Source organism: Octodon degus, unplaced genomic scaffold, assembly GCF_000260255.1.
Source record: "Octodon degus isolate 3935 unplaced genomic scaffold, OctDeg1.0 scaffold00174, whole genome shotgun sequence".
NCBI classification, from domain to species: Eukaryota; Metazoa; Chordata; class Mammalia; order Rodentia; family Octodontidae; genus Octodon; species Octodon degus.
In genome coordinates this window covers 382359-403781 of record NW_004524750.1, presented here as the reverse complement: position 1 = coordinate 403781, position 21423 = coordinate 382359, and the positions used below count along the sequence as shown (strand labels likewise).

General features: G+C 40.2%; 1 protein-coding gene across 1 annotated transcript in view; it reads left to right on the top strand.

Annotated features, from left to right (window-relative positions):
• Positions 1–21423, top strand: part of CUNH2orf73 (chromosome unknown C2orf73 homolog) — a 34429-nt gene that overhangs the window by 6767 nt on the left and 6239 nt on the right. Inside the window, exon 3 of the mRNA XM_023703561.1 lies at positions 10921–11074. Within this exon, the coding sequence (XP_023559329.1) occupies positions 10921–11074 (154 nt within the window). The remainder of the gene's footprint in view (positions 1–10920; positions 11075–21423) is intronic.

Below are 21423 nucleotides of genomic sequence, written 5' to 3'. Positions count from 1 at the left end.
TCAGAGGTGGGTGTTCCATTGCTATTAGAGAAGCAGTATTTGGAGAAGTCTTTCAAGGACCTTTTCATATTTGATGCCAGTCCAAATATTGTAGGTGGCAAGTGTGGTTTTTAAGGCCACTTCATTCCATAAACTTGCTCTTGCAGGAGTTCTTATTTATTATTAAGCTAGACTTATGATAGGGAAATAAGCCTGGTACAGCAAACAAAGTTAGTATACTTCCCATTATTTCTTATGAAACTAATGAGTGATTTCTGAGTTCCAGTTTAGGATTGAATGTAAGACAGATTTACCTGGGCCCAACCCTACATGGGAGGCACTAATTAAAAAAACCTGATTCAAGAATAGAACTCTGGCTGGGCATGGTGGGAGTTGATACATTGTGTCAACTTGGCGAATCAGCTCCCGGCAGTTGTCAGCATGGGGCCTTAACCCTGCAGGTGGGCAGAGCCCAGGAATTGAGGAAGGCAGGAAGTCCCCTGCCTGGTTTCCTGCCGCCCCCACCTTGCTTCAGTGGAGAAGTCTCAGTCTTCGGAGGAGGAGCTTGATCTTTGTGGACGCGCTCGGATGTTCACTGTGGAGTGCTAGAAGGAAGAGAGAGGCTTGCTGGACGCCGCTGCAGCTGCTGCTCCTCCTCTGCTCTTCATTGTTTTCTGCTGCATGAACTGCTGTTGTTTGCTTTGGAGTCAGCGGAATATGGACTGAACCCTCCAGTAACTGTGAGCTAAATAAACTTTTCCTTCCTTCATTTTGAGTGTCAGGTATTTGTCCCAGCAACAAGTAAAAAGTAACTAAGACAGAATTTGGTACCAGAGGAGTGGGGTCGTTGCTATGGCTATACCTGACAATGTGGATTACAATCTTTTGGGAATGGCTTATGGGAAGAAATAGGAAAGGTTCAGAGATGTCGCCTACAAGCGAAGCACTGAAACAGCTTCGGCTGTTCTGTTTGGGAGATTCTGGGCAGAGCTCAGACCAGAATGCTGATAGGAAGCCCGAGGTTTCTGCTGGGAAGAAGGATGGCATTGGTTGTTGGACTGCAGATGATGTGTTATGGATTGGCAAAAAGTTGGTCTGCATTTTGCTCCTGTCCAGAGACTTTACCTGAGACAGAAATTAAGCACAGTGGGCTAGTTAATCTTGAAAAAGAAATTTCAAAGCAACCAAATGTTGGGGCAATGGCGTGGTTGTTGGGGGCTTTTAGCCAGATTTATGTTAAGAATGAAGAGCAAAGAGCCCAAAAGGATGATTTAAAATGTTGTGAGTTTGAACAGAAAGGAAGCGTCAGAAAGGCTGTAGACTGTGAAGACAAAACTGAGAGTATCTCTAGTGCTGAGAAGGACAGGAGAGTAGAAAAGATGTCCTGAGGGCATCACAGGAGGTGGCAGGTTCTTGCTCTTTGCAGCCTCAGAATCACAAGGGTGAAGAACTTTGCTTTGAGAAAAAAGCCGCAGAACCCCATGTTCCAGAATGGAGGCAGCAGCCACACCAGGTTCCAGAATGGAGGCAGCAGCCATGCAAGATTGCAGAATGGCGCCAGCATAGAGAATTTGTTTCTCAGAATCAGGGTCAGAGTGCTCAGCGATGCAGGAACTCAACCCCTGCAGCCAAGAGAGAGGAAACCCTGGCTACTGCTCCAGCTGGCAGCAGCCCTTGGCATCATCCACGTGACTTTGGTTGTAGAAGCATGCAAAATGCAGGCGTTCTGAGGTTCAGAAGGCTTCCACCCAGATTTCAGAAGAAGGCCTGGGAGGCCAGGCACTGTGCCCCTGAGAGGGCAGTGTGTGAAGCTGTGAGTGAGAAGCCTACTCAGTGGAAACCTCAGAAGTTTGAAAGAGCCAGGAATGTGGATGGTCTAAGGAAAGTTGCAAAAAGGGAGCAAAGCAGGCCTGAGAGAAAAGCCATAGGAACTACCAGCAGAAGTGCCATAGCAGGGGAGCCACGTAAGGCTTTTGGAGCTCACAGTTCATTACAGGGTGGTTTGAATGGTCCACAGGGAACTGCAGGACTTAACATTTGCCCTTCTGGACCTTGGACTTGTTTTGGTCCCAATTGTTTGTATCCTGCTGTGTATCCCTTTGGAATGGCAATGCTTATCTCGTGCCTGTGAATGTTAAAAGAGATTAACTTTTCATTTGTAGAGGGGCTCACGGCTAATAGTTTGCCTAAGATCTTGGGACTTGGACTTTTCAGTGTTGCAACTCTTAGAGATGGACTAAAATGTCTTTTGCATAAACCGGATGTGCATGAGGAGGGCCAGGGGTAACATGTCATGGTTCTAATACAAAGTTTGGAGTTGTAAAATGTTTAAGCATGTCTGTGTAGGTGGAAATTGGCTTAAAAAATATATGTCTAGTTGCCAAATTGACAAGGGGTGGATTGTGTTAGTTGATACATTGTGTCAACTTGGGCAGTTCCCAGCATGGGGGCCTAACCCTGCAGGTGGGCAGGGCCCAGGAATTGAGAAAAGCAGGACGCCGCCCTGCTGGCCTGGCCCTTCTTCCATGGAGAAGTCTGTCTTCGGAGGAGGAGCTTGATCTTTGCAGCAGCTCTACTTTGGAGGAGCTCTGATCTTCACTGCGGAGCACTGGTCTTCTGGTCTTCTCAGTCAGCATAGAAGGAAGAGAGAAGATTGATGGACGCCACCGCAGCTGCTGCTCCTCCTCTGCTCTTCATTGTTTTCTGCAGCGAGAACTGCTGTTGTTTGCTTTGGAGCCAGTGGAATATGGACTGAACCCTCCAGTAACTGTGAACTAAATAAACCTTTCCTTCCTTCATTTTGAGTGTCAGGTGTTTGTCCCAGCAGCGAGAGAAGAGTAACTAAGACACACCTATAACCTCCCCCTCTCACTGCAAGACTTAAAGAAGGCAGGGAATCAGGGAAAGGAGAAACAGAGAACAAGAAACATACAAAGAAAATTTAAAAATTAATCCCAGCTAAGTTTTTCTTATTCTGGGGTGTGTGGGTATATACATACATACTGTTAGGAGCTGCTGTCCATGAGGCCCGGTGACAGAGTGCTAGGCTTGTGAGGAAGGGTAGATTCTAGCCCGAAGTGAAGTGAGAAGACAGGTAAGACAGCTGCTAGTAGGTATGAGGAGAGAATGAGGAGAGTCACAGAACTATGGGAGACGCATCACAAGTATACTTGTGTGGTTGGTATGTGGTGACAAGAGTGCTCTTGCTTCAGAAGCGGAAACAGTAAACTTTTAAATTAATTTCCAAGAACCTAAGGCATAATAATGCTTCACTCACATATATTTAAACTCTGCTGTTTAAGATGACAAGATCTTTTTTACATTAGCTGGTTGATAAATTTATAGCAATGCTGGCTTTAAAGTTGCCTAAATATTTTCTTTTATTTTTTTGCTTGGGTTACTATTAGTGTATTTATGATATTTTAAGTGCAATTATCATGTTTCTGTCTAGGGACATAAAATGGGGGTGCTAGAACAAGAAAAGAGGGAGCATTTTTTGTGTTTTCTTTTTTTAGCTCAGTCACTTCCAATGAAAACTTGCTCTGTTGTCTCAGGTTTCTAAATATTGTACTTTAAACGATATTGTACTAGGTCAACCTTTTCCAAAGTATATTTTTCAGAGCACTGTCACTTTCCTGCATGCTTAAAATAAATCCCCAAAGTCACACAGGTTTTGGAAAAGCTGTATTTTTAAATATCTTTCTCAGAGTTTTATAGTTTACATCAGTATATAAAGCTTCCGAGATATCCCATCATAAATTTATTTAACTTTGTATCACTATCTACCCAATTTAGTTAACTTTGGCATGGTATCTATTAATATGTAGAGAATTAATGTTCCCCCAAACACAATTTAGGAACAACTGTTCAGAGAATTGTGAATTGCTTAAAAAGAGATTTTCCAGGGCTGGCCTGGTAGCTCAGCAGACTAAGCTCTGCTCAGGCAGAGCCCAGCATCCAGGATTCAATCCGGGTGACTGAGACTGTGTGTAGTGGCAATCCCAGCACTTGGAAGTCTGAAAACAGGAGGATCACTATGAGTCCGATCTACATAGTGAGACCCTGTAGACCCTGTAGACCCTGTCCTACAAACAGAAAAAAGAGATTTTCCTAGCATCCCTAATATTTACAGTAGATATAAAATGAACTTAGGTACAGTGTAACCAATATAAGCTTCATTACTCCAGTGTTTGTGATAGAACTTCAAGTCTTTAAAGCCACTGATCTCTATAAATAAAATGTCATTGTCTGTCTAGAGTATATCAAAATCTGTTTCCTTGGGAGTCACCAAAGTACTTGGGTTCTGCAGACCACCTCTTGCCACCAGCTGTCCTGGCCAGGCTGTGTGGCTTCTGCATATCCCAGCTACCCCACGTGCACTGTCAGAGCTGCTTTCTCCAGGGTGCTCCACTCGCTTTTACTACTTCTCCCCTGAAGATTCCTCCATAATTTTCCAAAGAATGGAAGATAAGTAATGCTTGCTACAGCATTTCTGAAGACTCAGGCATCTGAGAGCATGGCATAGCCTTCCTTTCACTAGCTTTAAGTGTGGCTAAGGAGCCTGTGGTGAGCACTAAGTTTACTGGCGAAGGGCACAGGAACACCATTCTGCCCTGCCTCCACTGGAGCCTCCAGGCACTTCTTGACCCTGGAACCCTAGAGCTGTCATCCCAGGACAAGAAAGGGAGTAAACCTTACAAAGGGAGGAAGGCCATTCTTCTAGGTCCAAACTTTTAAGCTGGCAACCACTGTCTTGAGGCAAAACTGTGTCTACCATCTGTGAAATGTAGCCTATCCCCTGAGACCTAGACAAAGCTACCGTGCTAGATGACTTTCCCAGCTTAGCTTATTTTGTCATAAGTGATTCTGCATTAACCCCCTACAATCTGATAAGCCACAGTAACATCTTTATTAAGAAACAAGCCTCTGTTTCTTTACTCACAATCTTTTAAAAACATGCATTTATTTATTTATTTATTTATTTATTTATTTATTTATTTGGTACAGGGTCTTGCTGCATAGCTCAGAATCATAGTGATCCTCCTGTCTCAGCCTCCCCAGCACTGGGATTGCAAGTGTGTGCCACCGTGCTCAGGTTTAGTGGCCGACAGGGCACGCCAAGGGTTTTGGGGCTGGCACAGCATATTGTACCAGGGATCGAACCCGGGTCCTTGGGCTTGCCAGGCAGGTGCACCAAGCTATCTCCCCAGCCTTTTACTCATAATCTCTTAGGAGCACATGCTTGGAACAAAAAGGGATGTACATATTCATGGTGCACATGCACCCTCACTTATCCAGGAACCAACCATACTTTTGAGGCAAGGGGAAGACTCCAGAGACAGAAATGATAACATCACAGTGTTCTGGGAACTATAGGATTTAATTCAGTGAAGATGCATCTAATCTATAATGCAGAACACTTTTGTGCAATACAGGTTCAGACTTTAGGAAAAAGTTGTATTTTCCTTTTTACTTTTTAAGCTAAAGAGACCATTTTGATAAACCTCTCAATTCAAATAATTTTTGCTTAAAAGCTAAATTGATGTCTCTAAGAAAAGCTTTATCATTACATTTATTTGTTGGAAAGAAAAAAGTTGTGCACCAAGCATTTCCTCTTAGTTCTTATCCAGAGTCTTAGGTATTAGCAAAATGAATTTTTAACCAAAATTAGATACCATAATATGTGCCTTATATAGCCTTTTAATAAGAGAACTTTCTCAGTATATTTACTCCTAGGATTTGAAAGTGTTCCCTCCAAAACTCATGAAGAATTTAATTGCTATTGTACAAGTTTTAATAGTTGGGACCTTTAAGAAATGATTCAGCCATGAAGGTTCTGCTTTATGGATGAGATTAATTCTGTTATAAAAGGGCAATGTGGATCCCCTCTTAATCTTTCTCTCACTGTTCTACCTCTCCTTATTTAAGAGTTCAGCACAGCATCTCAGAACTAGAGTTGCCAAACCTGCCTTCACCATGTTGCCTTGATATCAGACTTCCAACTCCCAGAAATGTGAGCCAGTAACTTTCTGTTCATGATGAATTACCCAGTCTGTGGTGTTTGGTTACAGCTACACAAAAGACTATGAAGTTTGCTTAGAGCTTCTTTATTTTTCCTTTTGAAATAATGTTGTTTATGCTTATCCGGTGCAGTGTTCCACTGAGAGCAGTGTAGCACAGAAATTATGAGTATGTGATAGACGAGGTTGGATTGAGGCCAGGCTGCTCTCTGCTTGTGTCATATCCTGGGGAAGTCACTTGATCTTTTGGCAGTTTTCTCGTCTATAAGGTGAATGTACCTACCTCATAGAATTGTAGTGAGAGTGAGATAAGGCCTATAAATCCCAGGCCTTGGAGCAGAACACTATCATAATCATGAGGTAGAGAGGAGGAGAGCTGCCAGAAGCAGACACTGTGACAACTGTAAGACATGACTATTTTTAGCCAGATAGTGAGAAGTCACCATCTGTTTAGGAATCTGTTCTAGAATTTTCTTAGTACCTATGTTCAGTAGTCTTAATTTTTAAAATTCATCTTGTAGTCCATTCTGAAGATAAGAGGCATTAGCCAGTCTCTCTGAAATCCCTGCTTCACAAATCTTTGTGGTTTCTAGTCACCCTTTACAGTTACCCATCAGTCCATTACTTCTGGTTGTAATTTGCAGTTGACCCCAAAACTGGCACTAAAGTAGCAGTGTGAGATCTAATTCTCTCATCTACTCCTCACTTCTTACATTCTTCTTTGATATGTTTCATTGATCTTCTTTTTAATTTTTTCAAAATCAAGAAACATATTCATATAATTAAAATTCTCAAAGTAGAAAGGGGTAGGCAATAAATATTTAAAGATTTAAAATTTCTGAATTTAATTGAACTTATAACATCACACTTCCAAGAAAAATGAACCTTTTGCATAAGAAATTTGAATAAAATCATACCAAGATACATAAAAATGAAATTTTCCAAAACTTATTGTAAAGAAAAAGTCATTAAAGCATATACATAGAAAATATTAACTATGGAAGAACCAAATTAAATAGCATCTTATTCCACATTAGAAAGAAAGAAAAAAAAAGGCCAAGTATGTAAGAAGCTAGATAAGGGACTGAAAGAAAGAAAAAAAAATCTGTCCTCTCTGAATTATATACTTAGCAAACATACCTTTGAAAACTAAGAGTAAAATATTTTCCAGTTATACAAACTTGAAATATTCTAATACCTCCAGATGTAGCATACAGGAAATTACAAAGAGCATAATTCAAGAAGTTGCAGTATGTTCCTGGATGAACAATAAAGAGCTCTCAAAATGATAGTTATGCAGGATTATATAGAATATATTAGATGAACCCTTATTTAAAAGTCATTAAAGATTTCTATGAAACAGTACCAATCTTATGTCGGGTTATACATGGATTTTTTCATATATGTGTATGGGTGGATAAAAGACAGAGAAGTAATATAAAGTCAACAGAAAATGGAAATATAGGGCTGGCGAGATGGCTCAGTGGTCTAAAGCACCTACTTGGAACAAGCTTGGCTAAAGCACAGGGACCACGGTTCGATCCCCCAGCACCACATGCCAGCCAGCCTCGCCCCGTGGTGGGCTGAGCTGGCCACACACACACACACACACACACACACACAATAAATAAATAAAAAAAAATAAAAAATAAAATAAAATAAAAAGAAAATGGAAATATACTTTTTAAAGTTTCTAATACTAGGAGAAAATATCATACCATGTCTTTTAAATAAATTGTAAGTCAAAGATACAGTATAAATCTTAAAAATTAAGATTAAGCAGTATTCAGAAAATTAAATACTAATTAAAAATTAAATGTTTCAAAACAATTGAACTAAGAAAAGTTTTCATGATAGTAAAGAATCACTAAGAATAAAACATAAGATAAATACTGGAATGGCAAATAAATGATCAGCACTTCTAACAGTTTGGGGATAGGTTGTCGCACAAAGTTCTAGTGTGTTGTGAACATGGATAATGCCCATGACACTTACTAGTAGCCAGGTGTCATTTGTGGGACTGAGCTACTGCTATTTCCTTGAAATCCACCCTGTAGATCCAGATGGAATCATGACCCATAGGGTGCAGGAGAAGTCCATTTGTTGAGTGTGCTGATGGAAATATTTTGCTGCTGTACATAAAAGAATAGCTGAAAGACTACTTTTGTATACTTCTTATGCTCCTGTGTTTAATTGTTTGCCCTATTTGGTGGGTTCTTTCCATTCTCATTCATGGGGTTGTGATCATTTTGCTTCCTCTCTTGAACATCATTTAGTAGTCTGTGTAGGCTTGGCTTTGTCATCATGAAATTCTTAAGTTATTCTTCGTCATGGAAGTGTTTCACGTCTCCATTATACTTGAAAGAGAGTTTTGCAGGGTGTATCAGTCTGGGTTGGAATTTGTTTACTTGCAAGACTTGCAAGAGTTTGCTCCATGCTCTTCTTGATTTGATGGTTTGTGAAGGGAAATCTGCTGTTATTCTGATGGGTTTTCCTTTAAATGTGATCTGTTTCTTAGCTTTTAGTATACTGTTCCTGTATTGAATTTCTGGGATCTTGATTATTATATGTCTGGGTGTGGCTTTAATTGGGTTGATGTTATTTGGAGTTCTTTATGCTTCAGTTAACTGAATGTCAGATTGTTTCTCCATATTTGGGAAGTTTGCTGCTATTAATTCTGCCCATTTTTTTATATCATTTGTATTGACTCCTTCTCATTGATGCCTATTAGTCTCACATTGTTCGTCTTTGCATTGACTTGCAGGTATTGAATTATTTTTTCCTGCATTCTAGTTGTTTTTAAGATATCTTTTCTTACTTTTTCACTAGCTGCAATGGTGTCTTTAAGGTCTGAAAGTCTTATTTTCACTTTTATTCAAACGGTTTTGACATCTTGTGATTGAGGTTTTAATTTCCTGTATATCACTTTGGGTCTGCTTCATGCATTCTATTTCTTTCCTATATTGCTCATTCAAGGATTCCATCATTTTTATATTCTGCTCTATTTTTTTAATCAATGTCTTCTTTGAAGCACTTAGTACTTCTATGATTAGAGTTACCTTTTTTTACTTCAGAAATTATTTCTGATCTGATTTCCTCTAGACCTTTCTGCAGCTGTTTCTTTACTTCCAGTGCTATTATTTTAGAGATTTCAGGTATGTGATTTCCAATTTCATCTATGCTAGTGTCTTCTGCATTTGTTCTGGGTTGACCCAGGGCCTGAGACTGAATTTTGTTCCTTCTCTTTGTCATTTTGTATGCCACTGTCTTCTGACCTTTGGTGTTGAGTTTAGATAGAGTTATTACCTTAGCACCATGTCCAGATCTCCGAAGTTCAGACTCCTCCAGGTGGGTGTGGCTGGGGTCTGGCTGCTGTGCTTCACTTCTTCCTGGTACAGCCCTTGGAGGTGAACCCTCTGTGCCACTCTGGCAAGATGTTGTACTCCTGAATCAGCTGGGTGGGTCTTGCCTCTAGCCTCTTTGCAGGGCGTTCTGCTGAGGGGTTCCACACCGGCCCTGGGCTCTGGGTTGAATCAGGATCTGGTGGGCCTGGGCGGTCTCACTCACACCTCATTGATCTTTTTTCAGTGTTATGTTAACTTCATTAAACAGAAAACCTGAAGTTGAGTAATTCAGACTTTCAGCTTTGAACAGTATTCTCTTTTTAACTTATTAGTCTTTCTTTGAGTACTTCAAATAATTTTTCTCTAGAAAAACCTTATTTTTGCTACGTTTAGTGTATTACACAAACTTTTAAGCTTCTCAACAGTTTTCCAGCAAGTAGAGTATTAAATTTTATTGTGAGTTATATATTGTGTTCATCTTAAACGTGTCTGTCTTTTTAGAAGTTAAGATTATTTGAGAACTGACTCCATGTAGCTGCATAGATTTTTCTAGTTAAAATCACACATCATTCCCCTTCAGTCATATTTTAATAGTCTCTGGCTATGAAATCATAGACCGACTTTCTTATTGCCCACAGTAGGTACTTTATCATACCCAAGGTTGCTTCATTTCCTAATCAGATCCAAGAACTCCTAATTGTTAGGGTTCTCTTCTGCCTGATCAAGAAGTTCTGTAACTTCTAGTTGGAATTAAGTTGAACGGCAGCTTTCTCTCTGCTTTTTCACTTTCTAAGTGACTTAATGGTTGTATATGCTAATGAAAAATCCATCAGTTCTCTCTCTTATATGCTTGAAAGTGGTAGCACCAAAAAGCTAGTAACACTACAGATATTTTCTCTTAGAAAGTTTTTCAGTGAGTTGCAGTCAGCATTGTGAAATGAAAGAGAAAGTAATAAAATATATCAGAAAGATAGCTGAGTGCCCTGTAATGTAGTATAAAGAATTAAAACATTCATTTCAGCTTTATACATTACATTGTGTGCTCTTGCATTGTAGAAAAAAAACTTTTTATGGTGTAGGTCATTAACTAAAAACTTTGAAAGCAACCATTTTAAATAATAATGAATGGGGGCCGGGGAGATGGCTCAGTGGAATATGCACTTCCCTGGCAAGCGCGAGGGCCTGAGTTCAATCCCCGGTTCCGAAAAAAAAAAATGAATGATTTATATTGCCATAATAAAATTATAGAATGTAATTTTAGACTATGTTTAATATACATGCATATGCACATATAGTATATAATATTGTAGTATAAAATATTGAACTTTATTTTGTTCATTTATACTATTCATTGATAGAGATTACCTTGGCAATTTGCAAATGTACTGTGACTAAAAATGTATGATAATTTATTTTTAGGTGCCTTTTAAGAAACACGATCTTTCTGAAAAGATATATATTCCTAGATTTCAAATATCCAATAACTTACTGAGTTGAAGTACTGTACCTTGGTAGGCATCAAGCAACACATGAAAATGTCCAATAATTTCAAATTTGCATTTCCAATTGTTTTATAGTGTGACTGGTGGTCACATAGTACAGCGCCAGCACATCCCTTCCAACCACGTTATGATACTCAGAGCACCCAGAGAAGTGACTTCCGAAAACCAACATGTCCTTTGGTTTTGCCAGTCAAACACAGCCGACTGCAGAAGCCTTCCTGTGGAATAGGTAAGGTTAGGAGAAGTAAACCTCATTTTCATTATCTCAGTATACCATTATCAAATTAAGATGTATTAGATGAGATGATGCCTCCTGAGAAAATTACCTCTCTGTAGGAGTTAGAAACATGGCAAGCACAGCCTGTGACAAATCTATTATCCCTTCCCAGTGGGCATCTTATCCCCAAACATGCTTAATGGTACATAATGAAAGCTATACTGATGACATCAGGCTCTAGGTCACAAACTTAGTAGCATTTTTCTTATTGTTGCCACCAAATTTTTTAAATTATCAAGTTTTTAAAATGGTAGGTAACAGTAACTGGCAGCACTTCTCAGCGTGCACTCTGAGGAACAGTAGTTTTGTGACAGTAATGTTCAAAGGAAGTGGCCAGTAACCTTTTCAAACTTAAATTTGAAAACTTAAACATTTTTTTAAAAAAGATCAACTTTCAACACATTTTTCTAAGCATAAATGTGATGAATTACCAAGAGACAGAATAAAAGCGTGGTATTTTCCCCACTTACTGATCACCTTGCCCTCATTAAAATCATTTTACATGACTAGTGCCCCACAAAGCCTAATTTTGGAAACACCATTACACAGAGTATTACATAAAATATTTTTGTATTTAAAATTTTTTCACCTGACAGTGTCATTATAGTGTCACATCCAATGTGTCATATCTGGTTCTTAGACTATATCCAGTCATCTCTACCTCTCAAATTTGTTAGCAAGTTTAATAAGTCCAGGGGGTCACGTCAGAGTGAAAGTGCATGCACTGAGTGCCTGCTCTAGCCTGCATCCCGCACCAGAATCCGTAAGTACACCTCAGACAAGCCATGCAATAACATGACAGCTGTCGACAAAAGATTCTGAGGTGTGATCAAGTTGTATATTTAAATAAACAATTACAGTAAAAGACATGGTCATTAGCCCCCCTCAGAATATCCCCCCTCACCTCAAATACAACTGTCCCATCATTCTTTCTGAAGTTCTGGAAGTCTTCATGTATTTATGATGAGTAACTGACAATTAAGTGAATGCTACTGCCAAGTGCCAACCCACAGAGTTTTATAAAAATATTGTAGTGTGTCCTCCTCCATCCTATCTGCCAGATCTAGCACTGTGAAACTTCGGGGTCTTCCTCGAAGTCAAAATGACCATCAAATGTCAATATTTTGAATGGATTCAGAATATTGAGGCAGTCACAATAGCACAACTGAAGATACAAAAGAGGGCTTCTAAGCTGCTTTACAAAGTAGCAAGAAAGGGAGTTTGAAACAAGAGGATTTAGTGGTAATGTATCTTTTACCACCCTAAAAATTTTAAGTGAAATATTCACCATGTTTTTTACTCACACACATGCTTCTAGAGATGGAGAGTTTCTCACTTAATCGTAACCTTCTGACCTCTGATTTGATCAGCCCAGTGGAGGATGCATAAGGCAGCTTACACTGAAGGTCAGTACACTAGAAAATGGTCTTAGCTGTTTTCTACCTCAAAGGAGGTAGCTAATGAAGCAGGCTGTTAGACAGTCCTGAACAGTGACCATTCCTTTAGAAAGATAACAAAGTTTAAGGCACTAGGATAGTAGACGGTACAAACATCTAATTTTGTCACTTCCCATGACTCTTATTAAATGGTAGCAAAACAATAAACTGTTAAGGTGAAGATGGTGGAAGGAAGAACTTTCTAGAATATGGGAAACAGTGGCAGCCTATGGATAAGCAAAAGAGCTGGGTGTAGTAGTGCATACCCATAATGCTTGGGAGGCACAGACAGGAGGGTCATGAGCCTGGACAACATGATGAGATCCTGTCCAAAACATAAAGATCAAAATGTAATACCCAAATAAATAAAGAAGAAGAAAGGAAATAAAGTTATAATTCTACCCAAAAAAAAAAAAAAATGTAATACCCAGGACAGCTGACCTGCTTGATGGAGTCCTGATAGGCTTGGTTATCAAGCACAGAAAGCAAGAACAAATAGAGGGTAGGAGTCAGAGGGCTTTCTCAAAAGTCTCTCAAATAGCAGTTTCAGCCTTGAGCGTCCCGCCCTGTCTTAGCGTTAGGATCACAAAAGCCCACCAGTGTTCTGGCCACATGTCAACTACCAGGGCAGTTATTTGGAAAATAATGCTGGTCCCTGTCCTATTTCAAATTGGGCGGACAACCAGAGATTAGAACTATACCAAAATAACTGTTTTGGGGATGGGGAGATAGCTCAGAGGCATAAGCACCTACCTGGCAAGCACAAGGTTCCAAGTTCCATCTTAAGCTGTGCATGATGGAACCCCAGGGAACAACAACCCATCCCCAGATCCCTGGACACACCATGCCAGCCAGGGTTTGGGCCCCAGCCCGGCCCAGGGTGTGGTGGTGCACTCCTGAAATCCCAGCACTCGGGAGGTTGAGACAGGAGGAACTCTGTGAGTTCCAGAACAGCCTGGGGGCTACAAGAGTGAGCACAGGACCAGCCTAAAGTGCATAGCAAGGCCCTGAAAATTCTCATTTTCAGACAAACAATAAGGGGAAAAATTTAACCTGTCCCCTTTTAAGGTGTTTTGGCTACCAGTTAAATTGGCACACAGCCCAACAAGAGAAAAGCATGCCAATATATTTAAAACAAGTTTTATGTAGGGCAAGAGTACTAGAGTTCAGACCTAGAGTGTCCCAAGACTCATGTGCTAGAGGGTGACTGGGTTGTGGACTGCCGTGGCTGACTTGCTGTTAGCATTGGGGCCTGTTTGCAGAGGAATCCTGGAGGTAAGCTGGGAAGGGTACAGCCCCTCTCTGCCTACTCCCTTCTTCCTCTCTTCCCAACTGCCTGCTGGACTGCTGCAGGTCAGAGCCTCTCTCTAGGACACGCCCCCACCTTGCACTTGAGCCAGCCAGCCAGGGACTCTCAAAACCGAGAACCAAAATAAACCTGTCCTCCCTTAGGTTGTGAGGGTCAGACGTCGTGTATGAGCAAGGAGGAGAGTGACCACGAAAAAGCAATCACGCATGAAATGACCAGCAGAGCAGAGTTGCACCCTTGTGTTTTGATAGGAACTGGGGCTTGGGCTGTTAAACTGGGTAAGCTGAGTAATGGTGGAGATTTTACTGAGGTCCATTTGTACAGATTTCCTTCAGACTCAGTTTCCTATGCTTGCTGATAAGAAGTGTCCTTTCCTTCGGGTAGAGGGAGGACACCTTTCACATAGGAATTTCACCTTCTTTTAAAAAAAAAAAAAAAGACGCTCAGAATGTTTTTCTTCCACCCACTGTTTTTCAAGTGTCTTTAACTTAGTGGAGTCAACATTCCAGAGCAGCATATTTTAGGGTGACATTGAAAACTCCTTCAAAAGCAAGCAGAGGGTTTAAACATCTTGCTCAAGGCTACACAGTGAGTCAGTGGTTTTGGACCCCAGTAGCCTGGTTCCAGCACCTGTGCTCAGGACCATGCTCTGCATACCCTGTACAAGGAAGGCTCCTTGTACCAGAGGCATTGAAATGGTCCACTGAGGGTTTCACACATGAATGAAAAAATATACCCTAGACATCATTACACAATTTCAAAGCAGTCATAAAGAACAGATTCTAACAGTTTGCATAAGAGAAAAAATATATCACTATGAAATGAGTAAGAATCAAATTGAAGTCAAGCAGCACTGATTCAAGTTCACAACAAAGTTAATGTCTTCAGAGTTCACAGGAGACCTATTTTAACCTGGGGAAGGATTTACTTGTGTGGATACTAGAACTTCTTTCTTCAAGTGGCACCCAGTGTTAACCCCTCCTGAGAAAGAAATGTCCTTGCATACTCTTAGGCCCTTCAGCTCCTAAACTTCACGTGATTATTGTGAGTGCTAGGTAGTGATGCTCAGCTTTTAGCATCAATCTGAAATACAGTATGGAAAGTTTAAAGATGGTTATACAGCAGAATGGATGTTAACAGCCTTATAAGTAAATATTAGTTGATAGAAGATGGGAAGTACATGAGGAAAGGGGTGCTAATAATATTTATGGTGCGGGTAATGAAGAAATGCTCCCAGTGTAGTTAAAACAAGTTTAAAGCTCACCGTAACCAGTGTAAGAACCAGACTCTCTCACCCCAGCCTCTCCATGAGCTTCAAGGTTACGTCACCAGTCACCTGCTTACCATCTCTCTTAGACAGTTTTTTCAGTTGCACAAGACTAGAACTGAAGCTTTATTTTCTCCATGCAAACCTACACTCCCACCAGAATTTCCACCCTCAAGGAGTGCCTTTTCCATTTCCCTTTGGTGCTTCTATAATGTAGAAATCGTTCTAAAACTCCATTTCCTTCTTCCTCTACTTTCAGTCCATCAGCAAATCTTGACGTGAACATCTCCACAATATATCTGAATCAGTTCACGTTCTTCACTGAAGGTAGTGCAGCCACTGTTTTGTTTGTGGTGCTGAGAATTAAACCCTCCCGGTGCTGGCCAAGTGCCCTATGACTGAGCTGCCCTCTACTCCAGAAGAAACTTTTTACAACAGCAGTGATATCCTGTCCTTTCCTCCGTAGGTCCTCCAGTTATTTCTCACTGTGCATAGAATAAGTTTCAATTTTTTTTCATTTATTTATTTTTTATTTTTTTTGCAGAACTGGGGAATGATGAAATTCTATATTGTGATCTGCAAGGCCCCATTCAGTCTTCCATATTTACTTATCTTATTTTCTATTGTTCATAATATGGAGATTTAGAGATAGGGATTTGGAGATAATTCAGACCAAAGAGGCAAAGAAATGCTCTGAAAGTTGGGCCTGTTTACAAAACAACTTATGTCAGGTGCATGTTATTACAGCTTTGTAATTTAATTAAAATATTCTTATAAATTAAAATCTTAGTATGAAGAGAATATAATTGTTTCTATAAAGTATTCAAAGTTGGATGCTTGGGGCTGGGGAGATGGCTCAGTTGAATAATTGCTTCCCTGGCAAGCACAAGGGCCCTGAGTTCAATCCCTGGTTCCGCAAAAAAAAAAAAAAAAAAAAAAAAAAAGTTGGATGCTTTGGAAAAACTTGAAAGGTTAGCCACTAAAACATGCTGATAAGGTATGGGCAAAAATGTTTGTAAAAGAGAAGCTATAAAGAATTTTTGAAATCTTAGTTATTTTGCATTCATTTTGCTTCAAATGTGTAAGTTTCATTCTTTACAAACCAATGCTGACCAGAAACGAACTGAAAAGAATGCAGTAGGGGTGGGCTTTGTACAAGAAACACAAAGTGGAATTCTGCTCAGTGAATACTTACAGGAAATGTCATCCTAGTACAGTAGCACACACCTCTAATCCCAGCCCTTGGTAGGCTGAGGCAGGAGGATCACTGCAATTGTGAAGCCTACCAGGGGTACACGGTGAAATCAAGGCTAGCAAGGCCAGCCTAAACTATATAGCAAGCCCCTATCTGAAAAAAAGAAAAGAACTAAAGTGGTTTGGCACTCCATTAAAGTTGGTGAATAAACTGGTTAAAGTTAAACTTCTGAGTATGATATGTTATTCTTAGCTTTAACTTATGGGTCCAGTTCAAATAAGGAGCAGTCACTTTTAGTCTACTCAAAGAGATGTCAGGAAGAGTGACTGAAGAGAATTCTGCATATGCGATCTTTGTTCTAGGTTAGTTAGGGAAAGTGCAGGCTTCGTAAGTTCTCTCCAGAAGCAGAGACCTTGCATCTGTTCTGCTGAGCTAATCAATTTGGGCAAAGGACAAGTCCTCCCAGCCCTCTACCTGGGAGCCCCTCGCCTTGCGCTACTGTGCGCACTCTTAGCTCAGAGGGGACTCGGGCCTTCCTGTTGCTGAGCTCTGCTAGAACACGGGGTGCGAGCTGGCATGGTGTCCGCCCTCCTCTCACTTCCACTGGCACTCACCTCCCAGTTTTCTAAGGTCTGCTTCAGTCACTTGTGACAGTAGATATCCAGTTTCTACATTTAGCATCTTTGTTCCCATTTAGTGTTTTGTTTTGTTTTGTTTTCTGTAAAGACAGATATCCTCTTAGTGTCTTTACTGTCATTTTCCTGGGGTTTGGGAAAAGAGTAGTGGAAATGCACAGTTGCATGTGTCATGTGTACTTGGAAATCATAGTAATTGAATCACTGTTACCAGCTCTCTGGAGTCCAGTGTTGGTTCAACACTTAGTGTTGCTTGATCCTGGGGGCTACTACCTAAATTCCTCCTTTTGTTTTATTCAGTTTAGGAAATGAAAATAATAATCCCTATTTTGCAAGATTACTATGAAAAATAAATGAAATGACATGTGAGGTGCCCACTACAGAGCTTGATACACACCAGACAATGAATGGACAGTAGCTCTTTCTGTGATTACTGCTTTGCACTGTGTTAGGTGTGGAACTGTAACTCGGCTTGGAAAACCTAGCGTGATACCCGTGTCTCTGTCTCTGTCTCTCTTCCTTTCTCTCCCTCCTTGCTGCTCTTTTAAATGGTATTTCCCATTACTAACTTCATTTTTATATCTAGGACCTAGTATAATACTCAAGCTCAATAAATATTTATTGAATAATTGAATATTAATCATTCAAAAATTATTTAAAGTCATAAGCTAGGCCTTGTGACAAATACTCACAATCCTAGAACCCGGAGAGGTGGAGGCAGGAGGATTGCAAGTTCGGGCCCAGCCTAGGCAAATTAGCAGTTTAGTGAGACCTTCTTGTTGTCAGGCAGGTCCTTTAATGGCTCACCAGTTAAAAGCATTCCAAGTTGTTCTTGCTTCAAACAAAGAATTGGAAAAGACAAGCCAAAAACTGTGCCAGAAGTTTCTTTGAAAAGTGAGGGGTGAAGGGGTGAAGGGTAACAGTGTCTCTGTAGAGCGAGCTTGGGCCAAACAAAGAGGAAAGGATAAAAGCAGAAAGCAGCCTGCACCGGGCTGCCACGAGGAGTCGTGTCAGGCGCCTCCGGCCTCTGTGTCCTGCACTTGCTCTGCGTCTCTTGGGTCCCACAAGAAGTACTGCAGATGGAGTCCTGGGAATTATTTGGCACTGCCTGAGATTCTGTAATTGACAGGTCCAAATTATTTTTCCTGCTGGCTTTGTCACTCCCTACATCTCCAAAGAAAAAGAATTTAAAAGTCTCAGAATGTACCGCAGAGCAAAGGCCCTGAGCTCAGCCGGCAGTGCAAAAGAAAAAAAAATCATAATATAATTTAATGTACAAAAAGCAACAGAAGCCTGCAGTTAATCCCTATGTTAGGTGGAGTTTGGATGCTAGATAAAAATAATTGTAGAAAGAAAATATTTTAAATTATGAAATGTGATCAAACTGTACAGTGACTGTTTAAATAAAACCATTTATTACAGTAAAAGACATGTGACCAGTACTCCCCCTCATAAACACTCCCTCTCATCTAGAACACGTGTCCCCTTGTGCTTCCACGTGCTGTAGCAGTTCTGGAAGGCTTCTTCTGTGAATTCTTTATGAAGTGTGATCAAAAACAGCGAACACTGCTTCTGAGGGGCAGCCAGGGAAAGGTGGGCTCGTTCACTTTGGTTCCTAGATCGGGTCCCTAGATCTGACACTGCAGACTTTGGCTCTTCCCTGAAACCAGAATGGCCATGAGAGGTAACATTTTTAATTATTTTAGGACATTGAGGCAGCCACAACAATGTAGATAAAGACACAAAAGAACACTTCTAGAATTCCTTCAGAAAGGGATAAGTGTAATGAGATAAAGTGATACAAGAGAGAAAGTATCTCGAGAAGGATTAATGGTAGGGTGTCTTACTGTAATAATTTTTTAAATTTATACATTTTTTCTGTTTATCATGCAGCACATATGTAATAACTAATCTGTGTCAGATTGTTTATATATGCATATAAACAGAAAAATGTGCATGCCAACATGTGCTAGTACCAATTAAAATTCATCTCGTAATCACTCTGTCCTGTCAGCCCACACAATTATGCTTGGTCTTCGGCATTTCAGCAATGTCGTCTGTACAGACAATGAAAGTGCCCTCTATGCCTTGCACCACCGCACCATTCCTGGCTGCTGTCTGTGCTTGGTTACCATATGGCTACACTTGGTCATCTCTGGGTCCCTGGAAGAATAAGTCTTCACATTCGGTTTTATATCATGAACTTCATAAATTGGAAAAACTGAAATAATTGGTAAAGCAGAACATTTCATATTTAAATGAAACTGGCTGCTTATCAGACACTAGATATTTTAGTGTTTTGAACTACAAATTCAGTGATAGTGGTAAAATTAGCTTTCTAAAATAGGGTTTAGTTTGTACTGCTTCTTTTGCACAAAGGTGTAACACGAATGCTATTTTTCTATGGATGTTTGTTTTTATTGTTTTATAGAGCTATACTGTTTTTACATGAATAATCTTTATGTAGCATCAATATAAGTACTACTGAGAAGAGTACTATTTCTAAGAGGAAAATATGGGTACACATTTTTTAAGCACTATAGAGAAGAATAGAACTTTTCAAAACTGCTGAATTCTTCACCATTTTAAGAAATTGTATGTTGAATGAATTCTGGCTTTGTTGATCAAATATAAATGGCTGGATGCCAATTGTTTTAGAAAATTCTCATTTTAATTAGATTAAGTTTCCAAGAAACTGTGGCTTTCAAACATTTTCATGGACTTGGCCTTAAGTTTGTAGTTCTTGTGCAATAGCGCTTCTTTCAAGCAATTGCTTGGGTCTAGTTGAATTCTTAAGTAAGTAACCATTGAGAATATGAATGTCTTTCATGTTTTCACATTTAAGATATTCTTTAGTATTTTGAGTTCTTTAAAAAAAAGTCTCATGTTGGCACAAATGAGCATAGAGTTTATGTTTAATTTTAATAGGTGTGGCGTGGCATGGTGGTGTACTCCTGTAATCCCAGCACATGGGAGGCAGAGGCACAGGGATAGCCAAGAGGTCAGTGCCAGCCTGGGCTACGTAGCAAGACCCAGTCTCAAAAATAAATAAATAAATAAATAAATTTTAATAGGTATAATGTCTTAAAAAGGAAGTCCCTTTGATGGCTGATAGTATTTTCCCCTCCCTTTATTGTTTGCCATGAAGAAATTAATTCTTTTCTAAGCTATTATTTTTGAGATTCTGAGACATTTTAGATCACTATTTAAAGATGGTTTATTCTGATTTCTCCTCTTCCTGCTGAGGTATTTCTGTTGCAGCTATCTACAGAACAGGAACCTCAAATGCAGTAGCTTCTGCGGTCTGAGCTGGGTTCAGGTGGACAGTTTTCTGGTTAGTGGTGCTCACTTGTGTGGCTGATTCCTTGGCAGGACCTGGGATGACCGGGTTGGCCTCTGCACCTGTGGTTTCTCCAGCAAGGAACCAGACTTCCTACCTGGAAGTTCAGCGAATCACAAGGCCAGGCTGTTTATGTGGTTAGGGATGCTCCCAGTTTTATGGGCAGAACACTAATTTGCTGTTTTTTCTTTTTGTTTTTTTTACTTATGTATTTGGTACAGAGTCTTACTATGCAGCTTGAACTCATAATGATCCTCCTCTTTTCAGCTTCCCCAGCACTGAGATTATGGGTGTGTGCCACCACGCCCAGTTTCCATGGCCTGCACAGAGCACTCAGGGCGGGCGGGGCTGGTGCAGCCATAATCAAACCTGGGTCCTTGTGCTTGCCAGGCAGGTGCTTAGACCACTGAGCTATCTCCCTGGCCCTCTTTTACAGAGTATGTAGTTTATTATAGGTCATGTTCCCTCTAGGGAATTGACAGCCCTGTGTGGATGAAATGTCAATATCAGGATCTCATTTGTGTGCCTTCTGGGAAATTTGGCAAAAGAAAATGAGACTCAAGCTGGTGAGCTTCAGAAGCCACAAAGAGTTTTGCCCACTGCCAGTTTCTGTCACTCAGCTCTGCTGTGGTTCAGTCATCTAGCCAAGCATCCCCCCACTACTACTACACCCCTCCTTTAAGTTGTTTGAAGAGGCATTAAGGAGAGACAGTTGCTAGAGAAATAGTGGAGCAGGAGATGCCCAAGGGGCAGCATATACCCCTTCTCAGCAGCTCCTTATCCTGGAGGGACCTCTACGCTATTCTAATATTACTATGTTGACAGCAGATGGTTAAGCACTTAGTGGCCCTGAAGCCCTGCCACAAGCAATGCAAGGTAGGGAAAAGTCAAGAGCAGGTTTTTGTTTTGTTTTGTTTTGTTTTGTTTTAATTTTTGACATCAGTTATTTTTATTTTAAAGAAAAAAAAATAAAAACAATGGTACAAAATCTCAAAACAAGATTTTAGGAGAATAACAATGGTTACTGTGTTATCATTACTGCCAAAGTAGTTTCTCATATTATAAGATATAGGAAAGAAATAATAAATAAACAACATAGGTACAAATCTCTTTTTTTTT